This window comes from Plecotus auritus, assembly GCF_963455305.1.
Source record: "Plecotus auritus genome assembly, chromosome: 3".
In the NCBI taxonomy this organism is placed as follows: domain Eukaryota; kingdom Metazoa; phylum Chordata; class Mammalia; order Chiroptera; family Vespertilionidae; genus Plecotus; species Plecotus auritus.
The window spans coordinates 219,729,460-219,745,032 of NC_137772.1; the positions used below are offsets into that span (position 1 = coordinate 219,729,460).

The window sequence follows — 15,573 nt, forward strand, 5'->3', positions numbered from 1 at the left end:
AGAGCCTGTCTGGACGGGTGTCTTCTCCAGCTGTTCCTCCCCTTCCGCCTCCTGCTTGAGGCCCGTGTTGCCTCCCCTCTGCTCTGTGACAGCCCCGGGGATTCTCCAGAGCACATGTCTGACCCCTCCACGCGCCCTCTAAATCTCAGCATCTGCCCCTCCAACCCAGCGCTTCTCCGCGAGGCTCGAGGGCTGTGTATGGAACCCCAGGAAGCTCCAACGTGCGCTGTGCCTGGTCTCCCTCAGACCTGTTCCCCCCGGGAGGGCGGCCATCTGTGTTTCTCTCGATGCCCTCGGGTGGGTCTAAAGCACAGGGCAAGGTCCTGCCCGCGGGTCCTTACCCAGCTCCCTGCCCGCAGGTCCTCACCCAGCTGCCTGCCCGCTTCCCTTCCCGCTGGCTTCGCTGCCTTCCTGGGGATGCTTCCCCCCTCCGCAGGGCCCTGCCAGCTCACGCTCCTCCCTCAGCCCAGCCCCCTCCCCTGGACGCTGCCTTGGGGCTGCCTGCACCTGCCCGCCCAGGTCAGCTCTTAGCACTGCCTCCCCAGCGAATGCTCTTTCCCTCTTCACACCCCTCAGCCCAACTCCATCTCTGGCATAGTGTAGCTGCTCCTAAATGTGCCATAGGATGAAGACGGGTGAATGGATGAGCGAGGGAGCCAGCCTTTGCTTTACCACTGCTCTCCATCGTCCTCTGGGGAAGTCACCGTTCACCCGAGCCTGTTTCCTCATTTACGAATGATTCTGACAGTGCTGCCTCCACATTGTAAATCCCTGTACACCTTCTAAAAGCCACCACCATGGAGGGAAGGGCATGGCTGGGGCTCTGCCAGCCCAGGCCTGGTTCACAGAACTGAGGCGGCCTCCAGGACAGCTGCCCCGGTCAGGTTAGGCAGGAAGAAGAGGGACCCCTGTGCCTGAGAGGCCGTCACAGGAACAGCATGGGCTCTGGGGCCAGGCAGTCCTGGGATCCAGTCTCTGCTCCAGCCCTCTCTGGCTGTGTGTCTTTGGCAACAGCTAAATGTCTCCGAGCCTTGGTTTCCCCATCCATAAAATGGGGCCATACTACTCACCCTAGGGTTATCGCGTGGATTAAATTAAATAATGTTCCCCTAAAATCAAACCTTAATTAGAAACCTCTCCTGCCTTGCCGCCCAACACACACACACATATACCCGTCCACTTTCCCACTCCGACTCCAAGGAGCAGAGGATTGGAGCTTGCCTGTAGACTGTGGGGCCCCTGGCCTGCCCCTCTGCCCCACACAGAACCAAGATGACCTCCCATGACATCAGATCTCCTTAAAAGCCCTTCCAGGAGGAAGGCGAGGGCAGGAGGGCAGGAGCCCACAGGTAGTAAAAGATGGTTTTGTTCTGTGAAATCCAACCGGACTTACTCCTGGGACTTGCAAGGCCTCAGGGGTGGAGCCCTGGGCCCCTTGCCCCGCCCCCTCTAGGCTAGACATTGGGGGAGGCCCACCCCGAAGGCCTGCTCACCCCCCTCTCGTAGGGCGCCCCAGCCCGTGATCCAGCAGTGCAGGCCCGGCTCAAAGAGGTGGGAGCGCGCAGGCAGGCAGACGGGCCGGATGGCGGTGGAGCGCACCACGGGGTGGTCCAGCTGCAGCAGGGCCACATCGTAGTCGTGGCTGTCCTCCTCGTGGTACGGGTGCAGGAGCAGGCGGCTCACCTTGAAGGACACCTCGCCCGGCCAGCGTGAGCTCTGCCACACCTTGCCCAGGAACACCGTCCACAGCGCCGGGGAGGCCATGCTGGGGGCGGGGGGATGGGGGGTGGGTGTCCGGTCAGCAGTTGCCTTTCCTATGTCAGACCCTTAGAATAGCCGGCTTCACCCCCCTCCCCCAGACATGGTCCCCACACCCATCCCCTCCTGCTCTGTGAGGCCAGGTAGCTGGAGGCTGGTACAGTGTTCATTGTCCACTCTGGAGCCCGCCGGCCTGGGTTCCAGCCCCAGCTCCATCCGTTCCTAGATGTGTGTGTGCCTCTCTAAGCCTCAGGTCTCCTTATCTGTGAAATGGGAATAGCACCTTCTACTCAGGTTTCCGGGGGGATGTAGTAAGACTATGTAAAAATATTAACATTGTGTTGGGGTCTGGCCGATGTGGCTCAGTGGTGGAGCGTTGACCTATGAACCAGGAGGTCATGGTTTGATTCCTGGTCAGGGCACATGCCCAGGTTGTGGGCTCCATCCCCAGTGGGGGGCGTGCAGAAGGCAGCCGATCAATGATTCTCTCTCATCACTGATGTTTCCAGCTCTGTCCCCCTCTCCCTTCCTCTCTGAAATCAATAAAACAAAACAGAACAGAGTGCCAGCACCTGACAAGGGCCTCTCCTTCTATCTGTGTGCTTTGTAGGCGGGGCTGCTGGGAACCGCTGAGACTTGTCAGTCCTCCCTGGGATGGGGGGGTGGGGTGGGGTGGGGTGAGTGTGGAGGGATCGCAGACTGGGCCTCGCAGACCCCTGGAGGCCAGGTCAGCGGCCAGGTCTTTCTTTACCTTTTGGGCAGAGGGGAGCCAGAGGTGGAGTGAAAAAGAGTGTGGTCGGACCGCACTCAGGAAGAGCCTCCAGGGAACCTGGGCCGAGGGTGTGGAAGGGAGAGGCTCTGGGTGCGGGGCCCAGTGTGGATGGGCAGTGGTGAGGGGTCGCCGGAGGACAGACTTCTGTCCGGCTCTGATGTAGGAGGAGGGACACCTGTGGTGCCAAGTCCTTGTTTGGGGACTGAGTAGCCCCAGGGCGGAAGAGGGGGTGTGGGGAGAGGAGTCCAGGGCTGGCCATGCTGGGGAGGGGTCTGGGGACCCAGAAGATAGATCCGGGGTGAAAGGGGGGACATTGTAAGCCCAGCACCATGCACGCGGGGAAGATGTCTGTGAGGCAGGGTGAGATGTCCCCTTGGAGGTGTGCCTGGAGGAGAGGGGTCTGCTCTCTGCTGTACCCCAGTGTCAGCCGCTGCCCCTGGCGCGTACAGGAGCACAACACATTGCCGAGTGGCTGCATGAGAGAGTGAGTGAGTGAGTGAAAGGCTGACCTAACTTCAAACAAGATGCCAGCCCGACCGGTATGACTCAGTGGTTGAGCATCGACCTATGAACCAGAAGGTCATGGGTATATTCCTGGTCAGGGCACATGACTGGGTTGCAGGTTCGATCCCGAGTAGGGGGCGTGCAGGAGGCAGCCGATCAATGATTCTCTCTCATCACTGATGTTTCTCTCTCCCTCTCCCTTCCTCTCTGAAATCAATAAAAATATATTGAAAAACAAAACAAGATACCGAAAGGAGAGCACAGAGCGGCTGAGCAACCTGTCCGGGCCACAGAGCATGTTTGCGGCGGAGCCAGGACTGAACCCAAGTGTGGAACAGCCATTGGGGGCTCCTCGCCAGCCTTTGCTCCGTGTGCTTAGAGCGTAGGGACACCGGGCCTCCTTGCACGGCCTTCCCTGCCCCCCTCTTATGGTCTCGTCTCCACGCCCCCCTCACCTGTCCTCCTGGAAGCAGTGGGCAGCTGTTATCACCCAGCGGTCAGCGATGAGGGCCCCCCCACAGATGTGTTGGCCCCGAACCTGGAGGCTGGCCTGCCACGGCCACTCACCCTCTGAGGACACGGCCCCGCCCACAATGCGGCCAGAGGGACCCTGGAGGCCACAGTCTGGGGGTGGGGAGGGGGACAGGGAGGGGCAGGAGGGGGGCCAGTGAGGCACAGAGGCAGAGAAGGGGGAGGGAGAGCAAAGGGAGACACGGAGAGAAAGAATGAAGGACGGAGTGAGGGGGCAGAGGTGGGAGAGACAGATAGACACGGGGTGAGCTTTATCTCCTGCTTCCAGTGTGGGCACCTCCCGCCCTCCCACGCTCTAGGGCCCAGTGGGTGGACAGGGCCTTCTGCCCGCCCACCCGCCCGTGCCCTCGGGCCGCCGGGCAGGGAGGCTCACCACAGTGCTGCTCATCAGAGCCGTCCCTGCAGTCGGGCCGCCCGTCACACCGCGGGTTGGGCTTCTTCACGCAGCTCCGATCCTCACACTGGAAGGTGAACGTCCCACAGGGCACCCCTGGGATAGAGGGGGTGGGGGCAGGGCACAGAGGATGGGTCCCCGAGCCCAAGGGAGCCTCCAATCAAGGCCCAGGGAGACGAAGCCTGGAAGAGCCAGGAGGTGACCGCTGAAGGGTCTCTTGAGCCAATGAGGGTTCCCTGCGGCTCCTCCAGTGGCTCCCGAAGGCAGCTGGGCCCTCCTCCCCGCCTGCCCGACTGTTCTGCTGGGAGCAAGGCTGTCTCCCCCTCAGACGGCGGCCCCCGACCACAGGGCCAGGCCTCCCGCTTCGGTGTGGTACCTAACCCTAGAACCGTGCCTCCCCTTTCAGACTGGGCTCTGCACTAGCCCGGCAGACCTCCGGGCCCTGGCCCCACCTAGCCGCCCACGTGCTCCTTGCCGCCTTCACATGAAGAGCGTTCTGCTCCGCCTCCTGGTCTCCTTGCCTCCTCTTTGAATGTCACCTCTCCTCAAAGCCCCGTTCCAAGCCTGCCTCCTCTAGAAAGCTTCCCCGCCTGCGCTCCCCACCCTCCGGTCTTCCCATGCTACTGGACTCAGTGTCCAGAAGGCTTTGGGCAGCGGGAGCCACCCATCATGTCTTCCTACCAACAGAGGGCAGGGATCATATCTCTGGTATCTTTTACTCCCACTTCCTCCCTCTGCCTCGCCTATCACTGGGTAGTCTACAGGTGTTGGTTGGCCAGTTGGATGGATGGAAAAACCAATAGACAGATAGGAGATTGGGAAGACCAGCAAATGGGTGGATTGATGGTCCAGCAGGGAGAGTGACAAGCAGCTGGAAGGATGGATAACTGATTGGATGTGAAGACCAATGGGTAGACAGGCAGTTGGAGAGATCAGTGGACAGATGCATGGATGGAGGAAGGAACAGTGGACATGCAGATAGCTGGGTAAACAAATGGGTGGATTGATGGTTCGGTGGGTAGGGAGGTGGTTGGGAGGCCAATGGCGGATAAATGGGTGGATATACACTCAAGTTCTGGCTGGAGAGATCGGAAGATGGATGGACGGATGGACGGATGGACGGATGGACGGATGGACATGTAGGCATACACACAGATGGGTTGGTGAGTATTTGGACAAGAGAGCAGAAACCTTTGCCAAAGAAGCGTGCAGAAGGGCTGGGCTGTCTGGCTGAGACCCAATCTTTGGTTTTCCTCTGGACGCCTGGCCACACCCCACCCTACCTTCCTGGCACTGCTCTTCATCACTTCCGTTGAGACAGTCAGGCTGCCCGTCACAGACCCTGGACAGGGAGATGCACGTGCTGTCCTCTTGGCACTGGAATGTGGCTCTGCAAACTGTGGGGACACGGGGGGCAGATAGGGGGCGCCAGAGGGACAGCTGGGGCTTTGCCTTGCCTGTAGAACATGGATTGCACCTCACAATGGCAAATCTCTCTTTCAGCTCCTTTAGTGAGATACCAGGTGAGATACCCTATTTCATTGATGAAAACAGGAATGAAGTGATGTGTCCAAGGTCAGCTGGCTCAGCCGGAACTTGAAGCCAGATGTTCTGGTTACAAATGAGGCAGCTTCCCCAGCACCCAGGCAGGATCACCCCAGAGAAAGGCACATGCCCTTCCCTCCACGTCTCTCCCCACACGTTGAAAACTTTAATGGGATAAGGAGGAGGGAGGTCTGGGGGATCAGACCAGAACAGATTGCCCTGATGGTGAGGATCCAAATCAGGATCAGAGGAAGAGGTGTTATTCCAAGAGGCTTGGAGACCACCAGGCCCCTGAGCTCTTCTGCAGGGCTGGGCAACTCTAGTTAGAGTTGGCAATTCCAGTCTGAACCCCTGAAGTGGAGGGTGAGAACCCATTCAAGGAAGGAGATGGGCGGCTCTCCCCTGGGTCACCCAGGATCTGCCTGCCCCTGCTTAACAGCCTCTCCTTCCTGGCCCCACCTCGGTTCCTTCCTGGCTGGCTGGGACAGAGGCTGGGGGTGATGGCCAGGTGGGGAGAAGCCCTGAGCTGGGAGTCAGGAGACCTGGTCCCAGTTTGTCCCCACCCCTGCCCCATGGGGAGGCTGCTTCCCCATTCTGTGCCCCCATCTTGCCATCTCAGCACAGAGAGGGAACCCCACTTCCGGGATGCTGATATTGGGAACTGCACGTGGGGGTCTCTACTCAGCCGGTGTAGAGGAGGCGAGGAGAGAGGAAGGGCGCATCAGGCCGACTGCTCACCACAGTTTCTCTCATCCAGGCCATTGGGGCAGTCCTTGACCCCGTCGCAGGCGGGCACACAGAGTCCGTTCACAGAGCAGAGGAACTCCCCAGGACACGCTGCGGGGGAGGGTGCCGTTAGGGTGTGTCATCGGGAAAACACGGGTAGATGCAGCCTCTGTGTGCCTCACTGTACCCACATGTACACATGCTGTGTAGATGGTCCATGTGGAACCCATGTCCAGTCTCACACATGCAGCACACACGCAGGTATGTATGAGTGTGCATACCTTGGGAACACACGCGACTGTTTTGCTTGCACACATGGGCACACAAAAAGCTGCATATGCATGTACACACACACACATGTTCACACGCACACATGCATACACACACTCCCTTTGCCTAGCCTCTAGGCCAGTGGTTCTCAACCTTCCTAATGCCACGACCCTTTAATACAGCTCCTCGTGTTGTGGTGACCCCAACCATAAAGTTATTTTCGTTGCTACTTCATAACTGTAATTTTGCTACTGTTATGAACCGTAATGTAAATATCTGTGTTTTCCGATGGTCCGATTGTCACGACCCACAGGTTGAGAACCGCTAGCAGGGTCGCCTAAGACCATCGGAAAACACAGATATTTACATTACGATTCATAACAGTAGCAAAATGACAGTTATGAAGTAGCAACGAAAATAATTTTATGGTTGGGGGTCACCACAACACGAGGAGCTGTATTAAAGGGCCGTGGCCTTAGGAAGGTTGAGAACCACTGCTCTAGGCACTCGCGGGGATGGCAGAAGCCAGAGGAAGCCGCGGGGCCGCGGGGGGCTGCCTCACTCCAGCAGCTCATACTCACGATCCGACTGGTTGTACAGGCCGTAGTGCACCTGCACGCCGGGCCCAGTGAGGGAGCTCTGGGAGGTGAAGTTGATGGTGATGCCGGTGCTGGCCACCACGGGGATCCTCTCGGCGTAGGGCTGCAGTGTGCGCAAGCCACACAGCCTGGGACGACAAGAGACACACTCAGGGCCTCTTGGGTCTGTCCAAAGGAAGAAATGGCCTGGGCCCGTGCAGACAGGGCAAGGACAGGGCAGCCAAGAGGAAGGGGGAGCTGCACCCGCCCCCCCACCCCCTCTGGCTTGATTGTTCCCTTGGGTGGCCTCTTCCTCCCAGAATCATCTTTACAAAGCAGCCTGGCTAGGTCACTCCTGCTCAGAACTGCAGTGGCTCCCAGTGCCTGCAGGATGCAATTCAGAGTCTGGACTCCAGTCCCCGTGACCTAGCAAGTTAGCATCCCCCTCGGAGCCTCACTTTCCTCCCTTATGAAACAAGGGCCATTTGGTCTCTGTTGACCTGAAATCTAACAAAAGGGCTCCAACGTGCCAGTAGAAGAAGTCCTGGCTATTCCCTCTCTGTGGCCAGGAGAGGGCAGCCTCCTTGTGCTCTGGGGGACAGGGGGTTGGGGAAGGAGGCAGCCGCTCCTGCTCAGGCACTGTCCCTCCCACAGAGTCACCTGCATAGCCCTCTGGTCCTCCTGTGACCCTCTGGGCACAAGGGAGGGACCGTCCTGCTCCGGGGCCACTAGCACAGTGCTGATGGGATGCTCCTTCTCTGTGCGTGGTCACACCCGGGGGGACCACCCCCCAGCCATGGAGCACCCCCACATCCCTCCCTGCCAAGGGGTCACTGCTGACCCCTCCCTGCCAAGAAGATGCTCTTGTTTCCTTAGAACCTCCCCAGAGAGGCAGCGTTCTCCCCAGGGAAGAGGTAGGAACCCTTGCATCTGCACAGTGGGGTGCAGGGAGCTCACCCACATGGAGCCTGGGTGGCCCTCGCCTCACAGCAAGTGGGTGCACTTTCATGGAGTGGATGAGACCACACCCCGGAGCAGCGGGACCCTCCCCAGAGAGCAGCGTGGGCTCCCTGCCTTCCCAGGTGGGGCACCCTCATGGAACAGACGGGATGCTGCTGGGAGCGCCCCCACAGGAAAGGGGGTCCCCTCGCAGAGCAAGTAGGAACGCCTTCACAGATGAGGGGAACACAGCCAGACACGGGTGGGAAGATTCCGGAGAGGGCAAAAGTGCCCCAGCAGAGAAGGTGGGAGGAAGTCAAGAGAGCAGGTGGGAAGGCCCCAAAGCATGCTGGGAACATCCCACTGAGCAGGTCACGTCCCAGGCACCGGGCCCTTCCTCAGAACTTCCAGAACATGCTAAGCACTTCAGTGCATCGCCCAGTGAGTTCATCAATGAGCCAGGGAGGACGTGCTTGGGGGCTACGTTAACCTCTCTTCGCCCGGGCTGGGGCTGGGGCTGGGGCTGCGCGCAGCCGGGCCTATCCCCCTCCTCCCTCAGCGGCTGTGCGTGGCAAGGCCTCACTGCACAGGGATCTGAGGGTCTTGAAGCAATGTCGCCCTGTGAGGGAGGAATAGTTCCCAAGGTGAGAACCCAGCCCCCTCGGGACTCAGGAGGACACACCCAGCCTGCACAGGGGGAGGTAGGCCCCCCACGCTTATTGCAACGCCAGCTTCCGGGGATGAGCCCTCATGTTCCCCGTGTCCCCCCACAGTCCTGGCCTAAGGTGCAGCCTGCCTACACGTCCCCACCCCAACAAATAGTTCTCCAAGTGAGGTCTGGGGACCCCTGAGGGTCCAGAGAAAAACTGATTTTCATAGCAATACTCAGATGTCATTTGCCGTTCTAACTCTCTCTCACTAGAATACGGTGGAATTTTCCCGAGACTACATGGTGTGTGACATGGTAACCGATTAAATGCAGAAGCCAGCGTGGGATCCAGTGTGGTCTGGTCATGCAGTGATTAAAGAAAGTTGCAAAAGTGTGACGTGGTGTTATTTTTCTCACCAAATGCTATTGGTTTGAAAAATATAATTTTTAAGTAAGATATGCTAACATGTAATGGTTTTATCATTATTTTAAATGCATTGGTAAATGTGTGATTTCTCCCAGTTTTAATTTATACTACTGTGAATGCAGATTATGTGACTTGTATACAAACTCTCTGGGGTGCGCAATAATTTTACAAAGTGCCAAGGGGTCCTGAGATGGAAAAGTTGGAGAACCACTTCTCTGCATCTGATTGCCACAGCCCAGGGGCCGCCAGACTGGCGTCAGGCACCACCAGGGGGCACCCCCGAGCAAGCCTGGCCCTTTTTATCCTTTTAAAACGAAGGCAACAAAGGGATTTTGTTGTTTTTAAGGAGGATAAACAAATGTTTCATAAACTGTTATCCACAGAGAATGCCCCGGGAGCGGCCAGGGGCCAGGGCCTGGGAAACTCTGGGCAGGGGGAAATGAGGAGTCAAGGGCATCACTAACCCTCTCGGAGTTCAAGGACATGGTCGCTGTCCGCACACAGTTCAGGAGACTGTGGAGACCGAAAGACACCAGAGCCCGGGGGAGGGGAGTGGGAACAGTTCAATCTAGAATGCTGCCTGGTCTCTCCTGCGGACAGCCCCTGCGGACAGCCCCTGTTCTCCACGAGAGAATTCCAGAATCCGCTCGTGGCTCAGCTGGTGCCCCAGGAACCTGCCCAACCTGGACAGCATTTGGTTCCCACTCTGGAGACCTGGGGGGCTGGGGGGAGGGAGAGGGACGGAGTTCCTGAACAGCCTCTTGGTTCGTAGGTGGCCAGACAGGCTGCAACCAGTTCCTCCGTCTGTGTCACTCGGCTTAGAGATGATCGGTCTAGTCTACACGGGGCTAGTGTGTTTTTTTTCAAATTTAGTTGCTAGATAACTTCACATCGTAATCTAGATTCTTGCTTCTCCTAACAAATAAGCCCCAGAAGCACTGGCTGGCCTTTGAGGCCACCCGAGTTAGGCAGGCACATGTGGCCTGCTACCCGTCCCACTCCCCCAAGCGCCTGCCTCAGGGGCCTATGCACCCGCCGGTCCTTTGCACATCTGTGTGTCTGGTTCCTGCTGCAGAGCCTTCTGGGGGAGGGTATGCACCTCTAGCTCCCCGATCCCCCCACCCACCCACTAGGTGCCACATCCTCCCTCACAAGCCTCTCCAAGGAGCACCAGACACGTGAAGGCTGGGGAGCCACCCTTTCATCTCAGCCACAAAGCTGGAAGGCACAGGCTCTGCCTGCTTTTTCACCTCTCTGGGTTTGAGGCTTTTCCTTCTTGTCTCAGATGGTAAGCAGGAACCGTGTCAATCATCTTACACATCCGCAACTCCACACAGGGAGGAACTCAAGAAAGATTGGATGGGCGGATAGAATGGTGGGTGGATGGATGAAGGATGAGTGGATGAAAAGGATGGATGGATGGATGGATGGAGGATGGATGGATGGATGGATGGATGGATGCCAGGGTGGTAGAAGGAAGGAAGAAAAATGGATAGATAGATGAATGACTGAGCAGGTGGAAGAAAGTAAGGGTGGAGTGGATAGATAGATAGGTGGATGAAAGGGGGGTAGAAGGAGGAAGGGAGGAAGGAAGGAAGGGAGGAAGGAAGGAATGAGGGAGGGAGGAAGGAGGGAGGAGAGAGGAGGGAGGGAGGGAGGAAGGGAGGAAAGAAGGAAGGGAAGAAGGAGGGAGGAAAGGAGGAAGGAGGGAGGAGGGAGGGGGCAGGGAGGGAGAAAGAGAGGAAGGGAGGGGGCAGGGAAAGAGGGAGGGAGGGGGAGGGAGGGGGCAGGGAAAGAGGGAGGGAGGGGGAGGGAGGGGGAGGGAAAGAGGGAGGGAGGGGGAGGGAGAGGGCAGGGAAAGAGGGAGGGAGGGGGAGGGAAAGAGGGAGGGAGGGGGAGGGAAAGAGGGAGGGGGCAGGGAAAGAGGGAGGGAGGGGGAGGGAGGATGCATTCCCTTCCCTAAGCACAGGTTAGCAGGAAAGGAGGGCTGCAGAAGGCAAGCAGGAAGAAGGGAGGCCGCAGCGTCTGACGTGGCCAGAGCTCTAGAGCTGGAGCTGCAGAGCTGTTTCAGGCCCAGCTTTGCCACATGAAGCGGCTGTGTGACCTGGCACATGGCTCAGCCCCAGCCAGCTGCAGTTTTACGTCTGTGAAACGGGGTGATGCTCCCTCCCGTGTAGGGTGTGCTAAGGAATAATGAGAAAGTGACTTCTTTGAAAGCCAGCTGCTGACGCTGGCAGGCTGTGAGTTCATCTGGGGACCAGCTGGGGCTCTGCCCCCTCGCTGCCAGCACCAGCGCAGGCGCTCCCTTGGCAGTGCCCGGGGGCCTCGTGGTCGCGGCCAGTGCTGGCCGCCCAGGGGAGCAGAAGGGCCCTCCACAGCCAGCGCAGGCCAGCGGCGCTCCAGCAGGCCTGAGCCAGTGGCCCTGCCTGTCCCGTCCGCAGGAGAGAGGCAGACATGGTTGGACAGATCACAGGAGCAGTGACGTCACCGGGGAGGAAGCTGGCGAGCAGGTTCCCGGAAAGGGGGAAGCCTGGCTGCGGTGACGCCCAGCCAGAGTGGGTTCTGCGAAACCCAGCAGCTGGCGGCTAGATCTCGGGAGGCCCCTCCCTGCCCTGCCTCCAGGCCCCTCCAAAGGACATAAGGCCTCAGCCAGAGTCAGGTGGGCACCCGGAGAGGCTGGGTAGAAGGTGGGGGGTGGGGTGGGGGGATAGAAATCACTCAGGGGAGTGAGGGGACGGTGCCCAAGGATGCCCAGACAGTGAAGAGCCCAGGCCAGCCTTGGCTCCTCAGACGCTGAGGGATAAGAAGGCACCTCTCCCCGCCCCACCTGCCCCTCCCCGTCCGTGGTCACTCGGGGCCCAGGACTGTGCCTCCCCTTCCTACAAACCCTGCCTGGAATCTACACCCTTCCCCAGGCCGCTCACGCCTCCACCACCCACACAAGCAGATTTTCCAACAAATGCTCATTCAAAGAATTTCCCAGCATCTACATAGGATGATCATTATCAAAAAAGATCATAACCAGAGGAAGCAGTCTGTCCGGAGCTCACAGTTTGGAGGTACGCCTCTGCCTTCCCGTCCACACTCACACGTGAACAGAAGCCACAGAAGCCCGGGGACAGGGGGACACGAGTCTCCACTTGGGGACCCTGGGCCCTTACGAAGGTCTGAGAAGACAGAGATGGGACTTTGATGGCTGCTCTTGGAATTGGCGAGAGCCACGGAGACTGCCAGCCCTCTCATCAGGATGCCAGTGGATTGGTCGGAAATGCCTTGGCCAGGAGAGTGAACAGCTGACGTGGCTGCTCAGAGGCTCTGCGGGAGGAACCTGCACAAGCATGAGCGCTTACGTGTGCATATATACGCACATGGATGCATGGACATGGGCACACGTATGCACACCCACACACAGGTGTGGATCAGGCAGGCCACCTTGCGCGACTCTGGTTGCTCCAGTCACAAGCTGGGTGACGTTGTGGAGATGACTCCGCCTCTCTGTGCCTCAGGGTCCTCAGTGGCTCATGAAGGCAGCACGGGGACCTGCTTCCTCCCCAGGTTGTGGGGGATGAAGGAACGGGCACCGAAACCCTTCAGCTAGGGGCCTGCCCGGCACAGTCAACAACCGGTTATTAACTCATGGTCGGTGCCTTCTGGAGCTTTCTCTGAGCCCGCAGGAGCCAGTGTCCTCCATCCATGACCTCCTATAGTCTTCCCTGGGTGGAGATCTGTTTTGTGCCCATTAGCCAGAGGAGTTACCTGAGGCTGGGACAGGTGAGTCCTTGCCGAGTGGGAAGGAGAGGAACCTGGATTCGAACCCTGTTCTGCCTGGCTTCCACACCTAAGCTCTTTTCACAGCAACCACTAGGAACTAATAAACGCAACATACAGGGCGCATCTCTCTAACCCTATCTAATAAGGAGGGAATATGCTAATTGACCCTCACACTGTCGCAAAGATGGTAGCACCCACAACCAATAAGGAGGGAATATGCTAATTGACTGCCCTGCCCTCAAAGATGGTGGCACCCACAACCAATAAGGAGGGAATATGCTAATAGACTGCCACGCCCTCAAAGATGGTGGCACCCACAGCCACAAGATGGCGGCACCCAGTTCCCTCAGCCTTGCCACGTGCCTGCCTCCGGAGTCCCCCAGTCCCCTCAGCCCCCCAGCCGCCCAGGGCCAGCCGGAGGCGCAGGTAACCAGGGCCAGCCGAGGCTTGCGCTGCCGGCAGTGGCAGCAGCAGAGGTGTGATGGGGCATTGCCTTCCCCTGATCGCCGGGTCGCCTCCCGCCCCTGAAGGCTCCTGGACTGTGAGAGGGGGCAGGCCAGGCTGAGGGACCCCCCCCCCCACTCCAGTGCATGAATTTTCATGCACCGGGCCTCTAGTGGATAAATAATAAAACATGGGGCCCCTGGGCTGGCCTAACCCCTAGTTTTACAGGTGAGAAAGGAGGTGTCCCCAGAGTGGCAGGCAGAAACCAGGCAGCCTCCATGAGAAGGGGAGAGGTTTAGGAAGAGAGCGGAAACAGATGGGGATGCGGAGCCCTGTCAGGCCTCCCCCTCTCCCTCACCCCACCTGGCTGCACCCTGAAGTCCCTCCCCACCACCTCAAAGCAAAAAGACAAGGACAAGAGGCAGGACAGTGGAGCCCTCCCAGCAGGGGTGACAGCGCCCCAGGAAATGAACCACTTCACTCTAACCAGGCTCAGCAGCCCGGGTGTCTGATGGCAAGTGTGTTGAGACCTTTGGGAGGCTGGAGGGGAGGCCGGGGCAGGGACTGGGTCAAGGGGTGCGGCCACAGGCCTGAGCAGCCCGCCTCGACTGTTCTCCCAGACTGTTCCTCTGAGGTCTGGGACTCGGGCTCCAGCGGGAAGCGGGGGTACCTGTGGGGAGAGGCAGGGTGCCAGGGGGGTACCTCCGGTTCTGGATCATCCACTGGCCCTGGGTGCACGGCAGGTCGTATTTCTGCCTCCGCAGTGCATAGGCATCAAACCAGAGGGCCAAGCCGTAGTCAAGGGAAGGCACCTGTGACAGAGGAGCTGGTCACCAGGAGGCCCGTGGGCGGAGGCTGGTCTGGTGACCCCACCTTCTAGGATGACACAGAGAGAAAGGGGCTGCCACCCGGAGTGCTGACCAGGGCCGAAGTCTGCCAGTCACTCAACAAACAGGCGTTGCTGGGGCCACACCCGCCAGCCCCTCCCAGCAGGGGTCCCAGCAGTCCTTAGGGTGTTCTGGGCAGGGTAGGGGTCTCACCATGAGGTGCCAGGAGCAGTGGGTGCTGGGCGAGTAGTAGCTGGGGAAGTACGGTGTGCTGAGGACGCCCCGGGTCTCCAGCTGGCTCTCCAGGGTCAGGTTCACCTCGCAGGCTGGCCCAGAGAACAGTGGTTACACAGGGTCCCTCGGCCCCGTCCCACCGCACCTCCCCGCTGCCACTCAACAGTAAAGCCCAGTGGTTGAGTGTGACTGTGTAGTCTTGGGCCTCAGCTACCTCATCTGTAAAATGGGGACAATAACAGGACATGCCTCCTAGGGTAGTTGAAAGGGTTAAACAGACATAAAACGCTCAAACTGCCTGGTATGTAGTAAGTGCTCAACAAATGTTAGCCATTGACATTCGCTGTGCAGCACTGGACCGTTGACGCGCAAGCATGTCAAACTCGCGGCTGGGGGGCCGCATGCCTCATTTACAGGCCTGACAGGGCTCCACACCCCCATCCGTTTCCCGTCTCTTCCTAAACGAGGCATGCGGCCCCCAGACCCCACTCTCCAGGTGGGTGCCAAGGGAAGAGGGACAGGGAGGGGCGAGGAGAGGGGCCGAGGAGAGGGGCCAGCGCCAGGATGAGAGAAGGAGAGGAGGGAGAGAGGATGAGCTTAGGAAAGAACATCAGAGGCAGGAGAGAGAGGAAGGAGGAATGAGAGCTGAGGCGGCCTCTCTGGGGAGAGTGATGGAGAAAATGAGGGGCGTGGACTGTGAATAGAGGAGGGAAGAAGGGTAGGCCGCGAGCGGGAAGGCGGGGTGGACAGCAGAGACTCTTCCAGAACCTTCCCTCTCCCTCATCCCACACCAACTAGAGCCAAGAAGGCGAGGGGCACACCCAGGGGGGTCCGTTTCTGCCACCTCACCCCCCACCCTCCAGGGACCTGAGCCCTCACCCTGGAAGGCCACGGACTGCACGGAGAGCACGAAGGGGTCGTAGTAGCTGTGCAGGCCCTTCTTCCAGACCACCGCCATGACGGCGCCCGACGCCAGGACCTCCACCACCGGCTCCTGGCGGCTGCAGCCGTAGACCCTGGGAGACGGAGAAAGGTGGACTGGGTGAGCCAGGCAGGGCATCCGGCTGTGCAGCCAGCCTGCTGTGTGTTCACAGACAGTCGCTGACCCGCGCTGGCCCAGGGGGCTGATTGGAGACCCTGTAAGGGTCAGGCCAGCATCTCAGGTGAGAAAGGTCAGGAGGATGCTCAGACTTCTAGAGCTTTG

The 15,573-nt window shown here is 59.2% G+C and overlaps 1 protein-coding gene across 4 annotated transcripts in view; it reads right to left on the bottom strand.

Moving 5' to 3' along the window:
• The window catches only part of TMPRSS6 (transmembrane serine protease 6), a 35,103-nt gene that overhangs the window by 1,591 nt on the left and 17,939 nt on the right, over nucleotides 1-15,573 (bottom strand). For all 4 annotated transcript variants that reach the window (XM_080659498.1, XM_080659496.1, XM_080659497.1 and 1 more), the window contains 9 exons: nucleotides 15,249-15,385; nucleotides 14,349-14,461; nucleotides 14,011-14,120; nucleotides 7,082-7,227; nucleotides 6,243-6,341; nucleotides 5,243-5,356; nucleotides 3,939-4,055; nucleotides 3,490-3,658; nucleotides 1,494-1,765 (listed from right to left, as the gene is read on the bottom strand). In XM_080659498.1, the coding sequence (XP_080515624.1) occupies nucleotides 1,494-1,765; nucleotides 3,490-3,658; nucleotides 3,939-4,055; nucleotides 5,243-5,356; nucleotides 6,243-6,341; nucleotides 7,082-7,227; nucleotides 14,011-14,120; nucleotides 14,349-14,461; nucleotides 15,249-15,385 (1,277 nt within the window). The remainder of the gene's footprint in view (nucleotides 1-1,493; nucleotides 1,766-3,489; nucleotides 3,659-3,938; nucleotides 4,056-5,242; nucleotides 5,357-6,242; nucleotides 6,342-7,081; nucleotides 7,228-14,010; nucleotides 14,121-14,348; nucleotides 14,462-15,248; nucleotides 15,386-15,573) is intronic.